Raw genomic sequence first — 16,426 nt, 5'->3', positions numbered from 1 at the left:
AAATCCCTCCAAAAGGGATAATGTAGTCTTTAGAAAAGAGCTATGCCACTAGTTACTACAGCTTTGTATATTGAATGAACAAATTCAATACTCAGTTACTGTTTTTGCTAATGTGAGCAAATTATTTGAACTCATTGGGTGTCATGGATCAAATGGGATGATAATCTGTACCTGAAAAAGTTTGCGAGGACTAAATGTGGAACCGCTACCTAGCGCTAGGCGTGACACAGAACAGGTGTGTTTTGCATGTGTTCATTTCACCTCCTCTTTCTAATCATATTGCATTTTATTATATATATATATGAATGTATACATATGAGAATGCGTGTGCTTTTTTATATTCCAACCACTTCCCTCTCAGTGAACTGAATTTGCTCCAACACTGTTACTTCTCCTTCCCCTCCCCTGGCATTATGCATGGCAACATTCAGGTATTGAATGGTTGAACTGTCCCAAACTCAACCAGGTTAGGACCGGAGGGAGAAAGCCACCATCAACTCTTCCTTAGTCTACTGCATTAACCTCCTGATTTCCACAGTTCCACCCAATCCATTCCGGGCAGTGGTCAGAGACAACACATTTTAGAACATAAACGTGACCGTGAACTCCCCGTTACAACCTTTGGTAGCTTCTTAAGCCTCCCAAATCCTCACATGGCTTACAGGGCCCTGCACGGTGTGGCTTCTACCCACCTTTCCCGCCAGATGTCAGGTCCCCCACCTTCTGGCCTTTCAGTTCTTGAGTGTGCAGAAGCTGTCTCCTCTCCCTGAAATCTTTTGCCCTGCTTCCTCCTCTCTCTGGCTCCCCTTCCTTCCGGTTTCAGCTTACTTGTGACTTCAGGGAGGTCATAACCCACTGTTCTATCTAAAACAGGTGGCCCCATAATTTTCTACCACATGTGTCAATCTGTGATTTATGTATTAGCTGGATTATTCCAAGAGTTCACACGCTTTTTTCCTAAAGAGCCAAGCGGTAAATATTTTAGGCCCCGTGTGTGGGCCATAGGTCTCCCGTCCGTGCAGTGTGAAGCAATCACAGACAAGACTTACAGGGATGAGCATGACTGTGTTCCCATAAAACGTTATTTATGGACACTGAAAATTGAATATCACACTTTTTCACGTGTCACGAGCTATTCTAGTTTTAATATTTTTCTCAACTATTTAAGAATGTAAACCAGTCCTAGCTAGTAGGTTGTCCAAACCCGGGCCGCCAGGCTTGGCCCGCAGGCCCTAGCTGATTTGTAATCGTTTACTATCTGCGCACCCGGACTTAGACCCGGGATTGTTTCCGGCAGCACTCAGCACCGCAGCGCCCCGACCCAGAGGCTTCTCCCACCCGATGGCTCCTCCGCGCCAGACGCATCCTCGCCGGGATGGGCGGGGTCTGCGAGCGCCGGGGCGCGGGGGCGGGGCCGGGCTGGGGGCGGGGCGAGCGGAGGGGCGGGGCGAGCGCCGGTTTCCGGAGGGAGAGCGCGGGAGCAAGATGGCCACTACCAAGCGTGTGCTGTACGTGGGTGAGCAGGCGCGGGCGCCGAGTGGGGTCTCGGCGAACCCGATCCGAGTGGTTTCCGGGTGTGGGGCCGGACGCGGAGGGCGGCGAGTAGCTGTTTAGGCAGGATCTGTGGCGGTATTGCTTTGCTTCAGGTCTTAGCCCGAGATCTTTCCGGCTCCTTTCCAAGCCCACTAAGCTCTAACAGGTTCCCCTTTACCTGCTGGGTCCGCAGGATTGGTAGAAGAATATTAAGGGCCTCCAGATCCTGTGCCCATTCATTTTACATTCGCTTGTAACGATGGCTCAGCCCTGGCCCCTGCCCCAAAGGAAGGGGTCTTCAGACTAGCCAGGGAGAAGGAGAATAACTTCAGTAGCACAGTTGGATGAGCTCTTTGGTGGGGACGACATCGATGACATGGGCCTGGGTGCGGGGAGAAATGACCCCTCCATCCGGAGAGGTGAGAGTAAACTTTCAGGATGTGGTGACACCGGAGCTGATGCTTCGGATATAGCCAGGTAGCCAAAATAGGGGCAAGTGTATTTACTGAAAGGGAGCAGCAAGAGCAAAAGCCCAAAGGTGTGAAATAGCCTTACACTTGTGAGCAAGGGAGTCATTTTCTGGGAATTCAGAGAATTGGGGAAGCAGATGGGGGACTGCTGAAGAGGTGGGCAGGGCTCCAGTTATGAAGAGCCTGCTAAGGAGTTTGTACTTTATCCTGAGGACAGTAGGAAACCTTTGAAGGAATTCAAGCAGGGAAGTGATGGGTTAAAATCTGCACTTTTCCAGGATCGTTCCAGTTGACTCTGGAGGGGAGGGAGATCAGTTAAGAAGCTATTGCGGTACTCCTAGTGCTAGATGACGGTCTGCAAGAAGGGTGAAGAGAGCAGTGTGTTTCACAAGTATGAAAGTGAGAGCAGATGAGAGGGATGCTTATGTACCCAAAGGACTGGATGGAACGACCCTTCCCCTTAGCTATAGGATGCTAACTGGCTGCAGGGACTGCTCAAGAGAATAAAGGACAGTGGCTCAGAATGCCCTTGGCTTCTTTGCAGGTGGGCTGGCAGAGGAGGTGGATGACAAAGTTCTTCATGCTGCTTTTATTCCTTTTGGAGACATCACAGATATTCAGATTCCTCTGGATTATGAAACAGGTGAGTCCTTTTAGTGTCTCTTATGGTCAGAATACTCCTACTAGTGAAAAAAAAAACTTGAAAAAATTTTAAAGTCCTATTACAGTGTATTATGTGGTTGTATGGAGGAAAGTTCTGGAGGGTGCCTCAGTAGGGCAGCATGACAGTGATCTTGATGCAGAAGGAATGTTTGAGGCTTGTGGCTGTGAACTGTAACATAACTCTGCAGAGACCCATCTTTTGAATTTGAGATAAAACTATTTTCAGTATCCCAGTAGGAAGATAGATTTTGAGCTACATGGGGCTGTCGTTTCAAACTATCTACTGGGTACTCCACCACACCTGCTCCCTTGGCAGCTGTGCTATTAAACAGGGCAGCAGGAGAGCCTCGCCCTAACAATGGGGCCTTGGCCTCTGTACACCTGGGTAAGCTTTCCTTTAATAGATATCACAGTTACAGTTCAGTTTTCTATTTTACCTTTGTTGTCATTGTAAAGATTGGAGTTTTAGGCTCAGCTCTATCATTGACCCTGCATGGTTGTTAGAAAAGTCTTTAAATTCTTGGTACCTTGGATCTTTATCTGTCAAAAACAATAAGGCTATATGGGTTCTCTAAAGTAAGTTGGTTAATTAAATGAACCTTGCTGTGCTTGGCCTTTCTAGGTAGATCAATATTTTCCTGAGGATAAAGAATGAGTATCCTTATCCAGGTTTTAGAATTCATCCTTGGTGTGCACTTGATGCTCAAAATGTATATTTGTAATGAATAGGTTAAATGGCTTCATTTTTCTAGTCGCCTTGCATGCAAAGGTTAAGGTTTTAATTTGGCTTTGGTAGAATTGAATGCTTGTTTTAAAGATTAAAAGTATAGTTCAGCCCTGGCCGGTTTGGCTCAGCGGTTAGAGCATCGGCCTGCGGTCCGGAGAAACCCGGGTTTGGTTTCCGCTAAGGGCAGGTACTTCGGTTGCAGTTTGTCCCTGGCCCTGGTTGGTCGTGTGGGTGGCAGCCACTCGATGTGTCCCTTCACGTCGATGTTTCTCTCTCTCTCCCTTCCTCTCTCTCCCTCCCACAATATCTGTACAAAAAATGGAAAAATATCCTCGGGTGAGGGAAAAAAAAGTGTAGTTCATTATTTAGCTATGTTCACTAAAAAACAACGATTAATAGAGCTTGGAATGTTGTTTAAACCAGGAAGAATAAAAGAATGAGATTTCTTTCTTCTGAAATAGGGACTGGGTAGAATTTCTTTATTTTATTTTATTTTATTTTTTCTTTATTGATTTTAGAGAGAGAGGAAAGGAGCAGGAGAGAGAGATGGAAACATTGATGAGAGAGAACATTGATTGGCCACCTCCTGCATGCCCTCTACTGGGGATTTGGCCCACAACCTGGGCATGTGCCCTGACTGGGAATCGAACCAGTGACCTCATGGTGCATGGGTCAACAATCAACCACTGAGTCACACCGGCAGGGTGGGACTAGGTAGAATTTCTAATGTCTGGATATGGCTTGGGACTGGTTTCACTTTCCTTGTGACCATCTGCTTCTTTCCATTGCCCTAAATGGTAATTGCTTGTTTTTGTTTTTCCTTTTTTCAGAAAAGCACCGAGGATTTGCTTTTGTTGAATTTGAGTTGGCAGAGGTGAGAAAATTCTGTTACTGTGTTTCATCTTTGGCTTGTGTTAGTATTATTATTGATTACAAAGGGAGCCGGTCTCCATTCGGTTATGTTTCTGGGCCTCATGATGCTTCCAGAGGAAAAACTTGCCTCACGTAATCAAATTGTAGACTGTGGTTAACACCGCAGACCAGCCAGGTTCTGCCCCTCTTCTGCAGGGCTCCTGTAGCCCCACTCATTGAGCGGTCTTTTTTTTTTTTTAATCCTCACCCGAGGATATTTTTTTTTACATTTATCTTCAGACAGAGTGGAAGGGAGAGAGAGAGAGGGAGAAAGAAACATTGATGTGAGAGAGACACATTGACTGGCTGCCACCCTTACTACCACAACCGGGGCCGGGGACGAACCGCAACCGAGGCACGTGCCCTTGGCCGGAATTGAACCCGGGACTCCCTGGTCCACAGGGCGATGCCCTAACTGCTGAGCCAAACTGGCCAGGGCTCATTGAGCGGTCTTGCTGGCTGCCCTGGTGATTACTTCTTATGCCTTCCACTAGATGGCAAATTGCTATACCACCAGCTCTAAAGTCAGCCAGTAAGCATTCTTTGTTAGACACACACGAAACCTAGGCAGGAATGATAGAGGTGACTTTTTCCTGTCTTGATATTTTGTGGGGGATTTATTTTTGTTTTTGTTTTTTACACTGGGTATATGTTTGGATACCAGAAGAAGCTAAACTTGTACTTTGCTTTTTCTTGGCAGGATGCTGCAGCAGCTATCGACAACATGGTATGGCCAGGAATCTTCATTCTTACTGAAGTTGGTTTTGGTGGTGCAGAGGGGTCCTTGTTCCTATACTGGTTTGCCGAACCTCCAAAGATACAAGGTTGCATCAGGAAGTAAAAATTGTTGTGTGAAAATATTCACTGTAAATTAATCACTTATAAGATTAATCCTTGCTCAAACATCCTTTCCCATTTAAAATAATATAAATACTAATTATCCTTATAGGCCGATCTTTCACCAACTTCCCCGTGTCTAGGATAATAAATTGCAAACACTATGCAAACTGATTGCACAGTGAAATTGCATATTTTGCTAGTGTAGCTCAGTGGTTGAGCATCGACCCATGCACCAAGAGGTCGCCGGTTCACTTCCTAGTCAGAGCACATGCCCAGGTTGTGGGCCTGATCCCCAGTGGGTGGCATGCAGGAGGCAGCCAATCAATGTTCTCTCTCGTTGATGTTTCTATCTCTCTCTTCCTCTCCCTTCTTCTCTCTCTAATATCAATAAAGGGAGGGGGGGTAACAATCACCATTTTTTTTTTTTTTAAATTGCATGTTTTGCAAAAGAGTTAGGATTTCATGAAGATTAGACCAGTTAACAATTGATAAGAGAAATCCAGTAAGGATATTGACAGGGTGTGTTACTGATGCAAATGATTTGAATGTCCTAGAGAGGTCCTTGGGGAAAATGATGAAGCTCTTGAGTATTTGTGTCCTCTTTGAGATCCCTGTGTTTTTAATATCAGATATAAAGTGCAAAGATGTCTATCATACTGTTGATAGAATTTTGTTGGAAAAAAATGCTGCAAATTAATCAGCACCCGCTACATATTTGTTCTACAAATTCTTGCAAAGTTAAACCTGAATTTGAACTATAAGAAATTCATTTTCATTTTTAGTTTCATCACAGTCAAGACCCAGACAAACCTTTTTTCCTTTACTTTTTACCGTGAAAATTTTCTTTGCTGCTCTAAATGGATTCACATTAAGTGACCTTTCCTGGTACCAATTATCTTTGGGTAATAAGGTTCTCCTTTATTCCTGGTCTTTGTTACCCACTCACTAAACATATTCCTCAGCTCTCAGATCATTTAGCACCATTTCAAAACTGATGTTGACCTTTGAAGGTGAATTCGGGTACTTGGAAACTACACTTACCCTTGTAACTCTGAACCCGGAGTTCTATTGGTATCACAGTTCTTTGCTGGCCTTGAAAGAAAGGGTGAGACGGTCTAGGAGGCAACTCCCTGCAGCCCACGGGCTGCCCTGGTGGGTGCAGAGCTCGCTGTGAGGGGCTCAGGATCAAAGGAGAACAAATCAGGAGCATGTCTCAGATGTATCAGAAGCAAATGGAAAAGCTGTCTGATTCTCTTTTAACCTCACAGAGTTTAAGCAGCTGAATTTTCAATCTTTTCAGAATGAATCTGAACTCTTTGGACGGACAATTCGTGTCAATTTGGCCAAACCAATGAGGATTAAGGAAGGCTCTTCCAGACCAGGTGAATGGGGGCCACCCCGATTCCCCATCATGCCCTCTGGTGTGGCCTTAGGTGCATTTTTATCCCTATCACATGGAAGTAGGTGCTGAGTGCCGCTCCTGGTGAACAGGAGTAGAGGATGGTTCACGTTGACGAAAGGCACACATCACATTTGTGGGGAATAAAGAGTTTGAGCTTCTCTTTCCCTGGCCGGTTTGGCTCAGCAGTTAGAGCGTAGGCCTGTGGTCCAGAGAGACCCGGATTCAGTTCCCGCTAGGGGCACGTACCTCGGTTGCAGTTTGTCCCCGGCCCTGGTTAGGTCGTGCGGGTGGCAGCCACTCGATGTGTCCCTTTCACGTCGATGTTTCTCTCTGTCTCTCTCTCTCCCTCCCACTCTGTCTGAATAAAAAAATGGAAAAATGTCCTCGAGTGAGGATAAAAAAAAAAAAGAGTTTGAGCTTCTCAGGGTGATTGTTTCCATTATAGAGAAACCCTGCCTGATCTCTTATCTTTCCCAGTGTTCTCGTTCCTGAGGTGTTCTTCCAAGGGCTAGAACTGGCAAGACTATACCTTTCCCTTTGACAAAACTTTTTCACTTAGCGCACTGAGAGGGGGACCTCAGGGCTGACATTCCCAGTGGGAACTTTCCTCACGCTTGAGAGGTCCCCAGGCGGAATCCTGTGGCTGAGAGGGCGAAGCGTGTGTCCACTGTGCCGACCCAAGCAGCTCCTTAGCCGTGGGCTGAGAGCGTGAATCTCTTAACATTTGTTTGATTCTTTCCCTTCAGTTTGGTCAGATGATGACTGGTTGAAGAAGTTCTCTGGGAAGACTCTGGAAGAGAATAAAGAGGAAGAGGGGTCAGAGCCTCCCAAAGCGGAAATGCAGGAGGTGAGCTCCCAGGCGGGCGCTTCCGTGGGAGGCTTCTTTTAGTTCTATGGAAATTTGAAAATATATACACACACACAAGCAGAGAGAGTGAAAAATGAACTCCTAGTACTTTGGTGAAGGCAGTATTAAGTGAACTAAAGAGAGCCGCTTTCAGCCTCTCATCCTTGTACTCTGGGTAATGAACGAGTCGCCTCTCAGCTCAGTTGGGGTACTGATTTGTGATTGGCGGCTGACGAGGTGGAGGCCCCCATGAGGAAGGGTAGTGACTGCTCCTCGTCACCTCCCCTGATCAGCCTCCCTCCTTCGCTGAAGCGTTTGAAGCAGGGTATTCAGGACAGGGAGGTGGTACCATCCCTGCAGTCTGCACAGGTTTGAGGCTCGTCCTCAGAGAACCCCGCCTGGACCCTTTCTCCTGGTTCTCAGCATACCTCTCCCCTGAGCACTGCCTCTCAGGCTTCTTCCCTCCCCTGTGAATGTTGCTTCTTGGCTCGTGGCATTGCTCTCTTCTTTCAGCCCAAATAGTAGCAGTCAGTCTGAGTTTTCGCAGCCCGTCCTGTGCTATCGTCTTTCTAGTGTTGAGCGTCAGATAATTGTGCTGCGAGTCTCACAGGCAGCTTCGGTTTCCTAGAACAGGGGCTCTCCCTCTAATGCTGTTCTCCTTCCTGTATTTTCAAGATTGTTCATTTGCCACCATCCTTCCACAGGTGGATACAGAGCAGAGCTTATGAATGGCCCTCAGTCTGTGGAATAACCCGAGATCATCTAGGCTCCTCTAAAATAGAAACAATATATCATCACATTCTGCTAGTTTTTCTCTTCAGTCTTCCTTAAATTCTCCCTCCCTGATTGTTCCCTTGTCCTAATCTCATTTGGATAATTACAATAGTTCCCTAGCTGGTCTTCTGGCTGGAGTCTTGCTCTTCTCCAGTCTTTTCTAAAGACAGCTAGAATGATCTTTTTAAAGCACAGGACCGCCCGGCCAGTGTGGCTCAGTGGATTGAGCATTGTCCCAGGGACTGAGAGATCCCAGTTGGATTCCAAGTCAGGGCACATGCCAGGGTTGAGGGCTTGATCCCCAGCAGGGAGCGTGCAGGAGGCAGCCGATTGATGTTTCTCACATCAGTGTTTCTCCCTTCCTCTCTAAAAAATAAGTAAAAACATTTAAATAAATAAAGTACAAGACAAATCATCTGACTCTCCTGCTGAGAACTTTTCTCTGTCTCCCCATCACCTGTCCCACAGAATAAAGGCCAAGAGAAACTCTCCAAGTTCTTGACCCTGCCCACCTCACCAGTCTCTGTTCCATCTCTCCACATTGCATTCCCCACTTTATGCTCTTGGTAAAACCAGGCTTTGTATTTTCCTCTATGTCTTTGCTTTTGTACAGACTACTTGAGTGCGTATTGCCTTTCCCTTTCTAGGCAGCAAACTGAGGATAGGGTCCTTGTATTATGCATCTTGTTAATAAAAATGTCAGGTGAGACCTGGCCAGTGTGGCTCGGGTGGAGCATTGACCCATGCACCAAGAAGTCGCCGGTTTGAGTCCTGGTCAGGGCACGTGCCCAGGTTGTGGGCCAAATCCTCAGTAGGGGCATGCAGGAGGCAACCAATCAATGTTCTCTCTCATTGATGTTTCTCTCTCTCTCCCTCTCCCTCTTTCTCTCTAAAATCAATAAAGAAAGAAAGAGAAAAAAATGTCATGTGAGGTCATGTGATTAAGAGCATGGACTGGCTGGGTTGTGTGAGTGGTTTAGGTTTGAATTCCAGCTTTACCACCTACTACCTGATCTTGGGCAAGTTACTGAACTTCATTGTGCCTCAGTGTCCCCATCTATAAAATGGGGGTAGTAGTGCTCCTGACCTCAAGAGTGGTTATGAGGATTAAATGAGCTAATGTACGTAAGAGGTTTAGAATAGTGTTCTGTACATGGCAAGGCTGTGTGTGTATTTGCTGCTGCTGCTGTTAGCAGCAATGGTAGTAATGGTGTCCTCAGGACGTTTGTTAAACTGAACCACCCTTATGAACCTTTGACTTTTCTCTTTAGAACAAATGTGATAGCTGTATTAAATGTCTCCTCGTCCTCTGCTTAGCTTTGTCTACTTGGGGATAAGGCAAGGCCCCCCTCAACCTCTTCCACTGTCTTCTGAGCACCTAGGCCCAAGCCAGAAGGCCGCCCTCCTGGCTTCCATTGTAGCCAGCCTTTGGATACACATGGCTAAGCACAGAAGGAGGGGACAGTGCTACATACATGGGTCCGTTTAACCGGAGTGAGTGGGGGGGGCTTGCGCTGGGGTTTGCAGGTGCTGAGAGTTGTGTTGGGCCAGAACAGTGTTACCCTGTGACTGCAGGGAGGACGAGTGTGATGAGATGCCGTGCCTGCAGGTGGAGCTCGAGTTACATGGTGCTGTGGTCTCCTGGCACTGATGTCCAGCTGGGTGCTATGGCCGTGGCCTCTGCCTTCTGCAGCCCCATCAGGGCCACGGCCTCCCCTGTCGTCACCTCGCTCCAGCCGGCTCCCCGCGGTTGGGTTCTGGGCGTGTATTCAGGAGAAGACTCGCTGTCCTACTCGGGGAGTCAGGAGTTCTCTCTAACCTAGCGATTTCTTCTGCGCCTAGGGAGAGCCCACTGCCAAAAAGGCCCGGTCCAATCCTCAGGTGTACATGGACATCAAGATTGGGAACAAGCCAGCCGGCCGCATCCAGATGCTCCTGCGCTCGGACGTGGTTCCCATGACGGCAGGTGAGCGGGCTCCGGTCAGGACTGCCAGGAAGCTGCTGGCTGAGCAGTGAGCCTCCCAAGTTTCCCCAGTACCTCAGTTCTGGTGCCTTTGACATTGTTTCTGATCTGAGTTGATTTGATCCTGAAATTTAATAACAGATCGTTAGAGTAGGCATTTTTTTAAGCTTTCTAAGTACTGGCTTACTATTTTTTAGTTATTTAAAAAATATATATAAGTAGCCCTGGTCAGTGTGGTTCGGTGGTTAGAGTGTCGGTCCAGGCACCAAAGGGTTTGGGGTTCTATTCCCAATCCTAGTCAGGGTGTGTGCAGGAGGCAGTCAGTCAATGTGTTGCTCTCACATTGATGTTTTTCTCTCTCTCTCTCCCTTCCTCTCTCTAAAAAAACCAATAAAAACATTTTTTAAAATCTTTAAAAAGAGAATAGAGTTTTCAGAGTCTAGATAGGGAGGTTTTGTTTGTTTGTTTTTTAACCCAAATACCTTTCCTTTCTCAACCCCAGAGAATTTCCGTTGCCTGTGCACCCATGAGAGGGGCTTTGGCTTCAAGGGGAGCAGCTTCCACCGCATCATCCCCCAGTTCATGTGCCAGGGTGGCGATTTCACCAACCACAATGGCACTGGGGGCAAGTCCATCTACGGGAAGAAGTTTGATGATGAGAACTTTATCCTCAAGCACACGGGACCAGGTGGGACCTGGTTAGTGGGTGGTGATGAGTGGGGCTGGGCCTGGGCAGGATGGAATGATGCTATGGTTCTCGCCAAAGGGTTGGGGTCTGGAGAGCCCAGCTAGTGAGCAGAGGAAGGGATTCAGCCTGGCCAGAGCCGAGTAAGCTTGCTTCCATTCGTACGCTTCCCCTCCCCCACCGGGTCCACACTGCCTACAGCCCAGCTTAGAGTCTGTGGTCTGCCATCATCAACTCCTCACTGCCTGAACCCCACAGCCCCCTTCTCTGTCAGACTTACCCAGTCTCAGTGGTTGGTCCCCCAACAATTAGATAAAAACACAGAATTGTACTGAGTGGTCCCACTTGAAGTTTATGGCTGCAGTCCTTCAGGGGCCCTGTGCAGACTTGCAGGGTTTCCTTGGTTAATGCTCAGTCCCAGAGATGACAGTTCCATGCCTTCCTTCACTCTCGAGCCTCCCCTTGGCCTCTGCCTCAGCTGTTTGGCTTCCTGCATCTGCACACATGCCCACTCTGACTTCCCTCTCGGTACAGGGGTGAGCTGTCATCTGCACACATGCCCACTCTGACTTCCCTCTCGGTACAGGGGTGAGCTGTCTCCCGCGGCCATCCCCTCTCCCCTACTTAGGACCTGGCTTCCGCAGTTTTCTTCCCCCACCTCGATGGTTTGTAGACTCCATGCCCAGCTCTAGAGCTGCCTATCAACATAAAACACGTGGTGTCAATCGACAGTCATCCTTTGAGCCCTGGCTGGGTGGCTCAGTTGGTGGGAGCATCATCCTATACACCAAAAAGTTGCAGGTTCAATTTCTGGTCAGGGCACATACCTAGGTTACGGGTTTGACCCCCATTCTGGGCACATACAGGAGGCAACCGATCAGTGTTTCAATGTTTAATGTTTCTCTCTCTCTCTCCCCCTCCTGCTCTCTCCCTTTTTTTCTCTCTAAAGATTATATCTTTGGGTGAGGATTGAAAAAATAAAATAACAACATAGGGCTTAAATGTATACTGGAATTTGGTTTTAGGTGCAGATATTGTAAACAGATCTTCCACCCACATCCACATCTGGCAGGACATGTGAGAATCTCAGAGGAGAAGAGACAGTTCTTCACTGGGTGGGATATTGCAGAACATCTAGCATTTCAGACCCCCACCCACTAATGCCAGTAGCACCCTATAATATTTCTGGTAATCAAAAACATTTACATTTCCAAAGGGCCTCTAGGAACAGGACCGACCCTTTTGAGAACCACTCACTGAGACAAACTTTCAGATATATCTACAAGTTACTTCTTCCCAGATTTCAGTCTCCAGGCCAGTCTCTCCCTGCCGCTCCCCTGAAGCCCCCCATGGCGTCACACACCCAACAGCCTTGCTCTTCTCCCCAAGCTCTTCCCCTTTCAGTCAGTGGCCCCACCATCCACCCGGCCAGTGAGTCAGGAACTGAGGACTCATCCCGGACCCCTGTCCTCCGTCACCACACGTCAGATCCATCTGTCTTCATCCCCTGTGGCCCAGCCGCTCTTCACCCTCCACCACCCAGGTCTTCCGAGCTCGCCTCCCTTTCCGCTCCCGCCTCTTCCCCCTCGGAGTCTAATCTCGAGGTGGTCAGAGCGGTCCTTCTCCATGGAACCCAAGCACTTCCTTCTGCGGACGCCCTCCCGGGCTGCCTCGCCTGCAGGGTCCGTCCAGCAGGGCTGACTGACGGCCTGGGCCCGGACCCTCCCCACCTCACGGGCCTGCTGCTGTGCTGCCTGTGTCCCCGCTGCCTGTGTCCCCACCTCATCGCTGTTCCTCACACCCCACAGCTCACTCCCCTCAGGGTCTCCGCGGGTGCTGCCTCCTCTCTGGAGCGTTCCTCCTCCTGTGTCCACAGGGTGCGCCCTCGCCTCCTCCAGGGTCACACGTGTCACCTCGTCCCAGGGCCTGCCCTCCCTCTCTCCCTACATGGCCTTTCCTGCCATCTCCTTCCCCTTTGGAGTCAGCTGCATTTTCCGTCACACACTTACCACCTGAAATTATGTTACACATTTATTTTTCTGCCTATTTAGTTTCTGTCTCCCTTCTGAGAATGTCAGCCTCGTGAGGGCAGGACACAGGCTCTGTGCACCACCGTGTCTGGATCTGTGACACACACACACACACGGCTATTTAAACAGGTGCTCACAGGGCTGGTCTGCCCTGGGCCAGACCCCCTGCCCCGCTCTGGCCTTGAGGGAGAATGGGGTACGGTCCCCACCCACAGGGAGCGCAGTGCGGAGGCCCAGCTGAGGGGGCGGCCTTCTCACCGCCAAGGACGAGCTGCAGCGCCTCGTGCTCCCCCTCAGCCCCGCTGACCTGGGCCTGTTAGACTGAACTCAGATGTCTCCTCCTCCGGGGAGCCTTCCATGATAGCATACCCACACACGTCTCTCACATATACACACACATGGCCCCTCATGTGACTGCCTCTGTGCATCCGTCCCTTGCACAGGTGTCTGTGTCACTGGGCTTGGCTGTGTCATCGCTGTCACAGCACAAGTCTCTTTTCCACTAGACTGAGCTCCACCAGAGCTGGGACCTGTGTCCCCAGGGCTCAACAGGGTCTGGTTACAAAGTAGACAGTAAGTATTTGTTGAGTGAATGAAAGGTTAAATCGGTACAAAATAATTGAAACAACCTTGCTTGCTGTTTCATTAACTGTCGTTTGAGTGGAAGATGGGCATCAGCACAGTCTGTCTGTCCCAGAGTCGGCCTGGCTGGAGGAGCCGGGAGTGCGGAGCTGACCTGTTCGTCCCCCACCCAGGCCTGCTCTCCATGGCTAACTCCGGCCCAAACACCAACGGCTCCCAGTTCTTTCTGACGTGTGACAAGACGGACTGGCTGGATGGCAAGCATGTGGTATTTGGGGAGATCACAGAAGGCCTGGATGTCTTGCGGCAGATTGAGGTGGGTGGGTGCACAGCCCGTGGACGGGGCCAGGTGCCCTGCGGCCTGGAGATGGGCTCAGCTGCTCCCGGAGGAGGCTGCCTCTGCTCAGGCTGGGGATGGGAGGTGGGTGGGTGTCCCTGAACCCCCCTTTAATCTTCACCCTCCCTCCTGGTTTCTTCTCTTTTCTGTTCCACCCGCAAAGGCCCAGGGCAGCAAGGACGGGAAGCCGAAGGAGAAGGTGATCATCTCCGACTGTGGGGAGTACGTGTGAGAGGCGTGTTCTCTGCACGGCCCCTGCGTGTCCAGGATTCGCAGCCCCGGGAGCCAGCACTTGTTAAATGTGTCTGTGTCGTGGCCCTTCACGGGGTCAGCTTGGAGCACTCCTCTCCCAGCATGGCCTGGGCTTCCTGTGGCTCTTTCCCAGGCATGGCCGTGGGCCCGGGAGCCCACACAGGTGCCACCCTCCCACGTGGATGGCTGTGCGTGGCCTTCCTAGGCCTTTGCTGCCAAGGCCCCTCCTGAGCCCACCAGTGTGGCTCCTGGGCGTTTCTTCCTGTAAAATAAATCCTAGTTCCTGTACTGCCGCCTCCAGCTGGTTCCTGGGAGTTGTCGGAGGCGCATCTGTGGCTGGGCTACCGCGCTTAGATGGCTGGCGAGGAGGGCACGGTGTCTTCCCTGTGGCTTTCCCTTCCTTTCTTGGGTATATTCCCTGAGGTGATGTATCTTCAAGCCAGATATTCTTGTCAGACCATTGTCAAGACAGAAAGCCAAAGACAGGGAACATTCCCATCTGTAGTTTTTGCTTCTGAACTGCAGCTGGCTCGTCGTCACCAGCAGGCATACTTAGGAGTCTCGGTGATTCATTTGTTCACTTTTACGCTGCAGAATTCTGAAAACGGTATGTACCATTCAGCGTGCCTTCTCCATGCCAGATACAATGCTATGTGTCAGGAGACAGGAGGTCAGCACACTACACGGGCCTAACCCAGCCTGCTACCTGTTTTAATGAATAAAATTTTATTGGAAAACAGCCACATCCATTTGTTTACTTGCTGTCTACGGCTGTTCCGCACTACAGCGGCATTGTTGAGTAATTGGTGACAAACAGTGGATGGTCCCAATATCAGTTCTCCAGAGAAACAGAAACCAATAGGACGTGTGTATATATGTATGTGGAGAGAGAGATTTATTTTAAGAAATGGCTCTGTGATTGTGGGAGCTGGTAAATCGGAAATCTACAGGGCAGACCAGCAGGCTGGAGACCTAGGGAAGAGTTGATGTTGCAGCCCAAGTTCAAAGGCCGTCTGGAAGCAGAATTCCTCCCCTCATGGGTGAGGCCTTTGCTGATAGGGCTTCTCTTGGGCCCACCAGTGTGGCTCCTGGACTTGTTCTGGTAAAATAAATTATAGTTTATTTTACCAGATACAATAAATCCCAGAAAAAACTGGTGACCTCAGTCTTCTCTCTTCAATTGATTATATGAGACCTACCCACATTATGGAGGGTAATCTGCTTTATTTCAGCTGTACTAATTTAAATGTTAATTACATCTGAAATACACCTTCCCAGTAGCATCTGGACTGGTATTTGACCAAAAACTGATACCATGACCTAACCAATTTGACACACAGCCTTGACCACAGTCCCAAAAATATTTACTACCTGAACCTTGACAGGGCTCACCCCATGCCCTGGCCGGTTTGGCTCAGCGGTTAGAGCTTCGGCCTGCGATCCAGAGAGACCCGGGTTCGGTTCCCGCTAAGGGCACATACCTCGGTTGCAGTTTGTCCCCGGCCCTGGTTGGGTCGTGCGGGAGGCAGCCACTTGATGTGTCCCTTTCACATCGATGTTTCTCTCTCTTCCTGTCTCTCCCTCCCACCCTATCTGAACAAAAAATGGAAAAAATGTCCTCCGGTGAAGATTAAAAAAACAGTTTGCTTGCCCCTGAATGAGACAAATGGTCCCACTCCCATGCTGAGCTCACAGTCTGGGTCCACGTGTGCAGCCACTGCTTGGAGCCAAGGTGGGCTGGCTTCTCTCCACCCCCCTTTCATGTTCTGGTTGGCCAGGTGGTTTTAAAGATCACCTGCGGAAGGCTCTGAGCAGGGACTGAGCCCTACAGCCATGCCATCAGAATCCACTGGGCTGAGATTTTTATATATTTTTAAAATATGTTTTTGATTTTTTTTTTTAGAGGGAGGGAAAGAGAGAAACATTGATTGGCTGCCCCCTGCACACCTCCTAATGGGGATTGAGCCAGCAACCCCGGCATGTGCCCTGACCAGGAATCAAACCAGGACCTCTCACTCTATGGGACAGCGTGCAATCCACTGAACCACACCGGCCATGCTGGGCCAGGGTTTTTAATCTTGAGGTATGGATGTGCCAGGAGGCAGGAAAGGCCTGCTGCCCCCTGGCCCTGTGATCCCAGGATAGCTCCTACTGAGGGATGGCATTCTGGCTCCCACATATCAGATGGACTCCCAGCCTACTGCTGAGCTCCCTCCGCTGCAATTGACCAGGTTTCTGTCTCCCTGTGGCTGGGATTGTACCACGTGGTTACCTCTGAGTTCCCAAAAGAGACCCTCCAAACAGAGGGCCCATCAGTGTACACCACAGTCACGGCAGGTGAGTCGCAGGTGTGGGTGAGCTTTAGTGAAGTGGGGATGGTGGCAGTAACTTCAGGGCTTTCACAAGAAC

General features: G+C 49.4%; 1 protein-coding gene across 3 annotated transcripts; it reads left to right on the top strand.

The window, feature by feature from the left end:
• Positions 1-1,467: 1,467 nt before the first annotated feature.
• On the top strand, positions 1,468-14,305 carry PPIE (peptidylprolyl isomerase E). 3 transcript variants are annotated; one of them, XM_036256886.1, is made up of 10 exons: positions 1,468-1,516; positions 2,548-2,646; positions 4,224-4,267; positions 5,006-5,032; positions 6,446-6,527; positions 7,294-7,394; positions 10,011-10,134; positions 10,634-10,819; positions 13,602-13,744; positions 13,929-14,305. In XM_036256886.1, the coding sequence occupies exons 1-10, from the start codon at positions 1,486-1,488 to the stop codon at positions 13,995-13,997; spliced, it is 906 nt and encodes a 301-aa protein (XP_036112779.1). In that variant the 5' UTR covers positions 1,468-1,485; the 3' UTR covers positions 13,998-14,305. The 3 variants fall into 3 exon arrangements, with proteins under 3 accessions (XP_036112779.1, XP_036112780.1, XP_036112781.1); XM_036256887.1 differs by having other exon boundaries at positions 1,480-1,516; positions 13,602-13,696; XM_036256888.1 differs by lacking the exon at positions 13,929-14,305 and having other exon boundaries at positions 1,480-1,516; positions 13,544-13,638.
• The last annotated feature ends 2,121 nt before the right edge of the window (positions 14,306-16,426 follow it).

This window comes from Molossus molossus, unplaced genomic scaffold, assembly GCF_014108415.1.
Source record: "Molossus molossus isolate mMolMol1 unplaced genomic scaffold, mMolMol1.p scaffold_m16_p_12, whole genome shotgun sequence".
Taxonomy (NCBI): Eukaryota; Metazoa; Chordata; class Mammalia; order Chiroptera; family Molossidae; genus Molossus; species Molossus molossus.
This window is presented reverse-complemented; position numbering and strand designations above follow the sequence as displayed.

Coding starts and splice junctions, on each gene's coding strand:
- PPIE (XM_036256886.1), top strand. CDS start 1,486: ATGGCCACTACCAAGCGTGTGCTGTACGTGG. Junction 5,033..6,445: donor CAGCAGCTATCGACAACATG/GTATGGCCAGGA, acceptor CAATCTTTTCAG/AATGAATCTGAACTCTTTGG. Junction 7,395..10,010: donor CCAAAGCGGAAATGCAGGAG/GTGAGCTCCCAG, acceptor TTCTGCGCCTAG/GGAGAGCCCACTGCCAAAAA.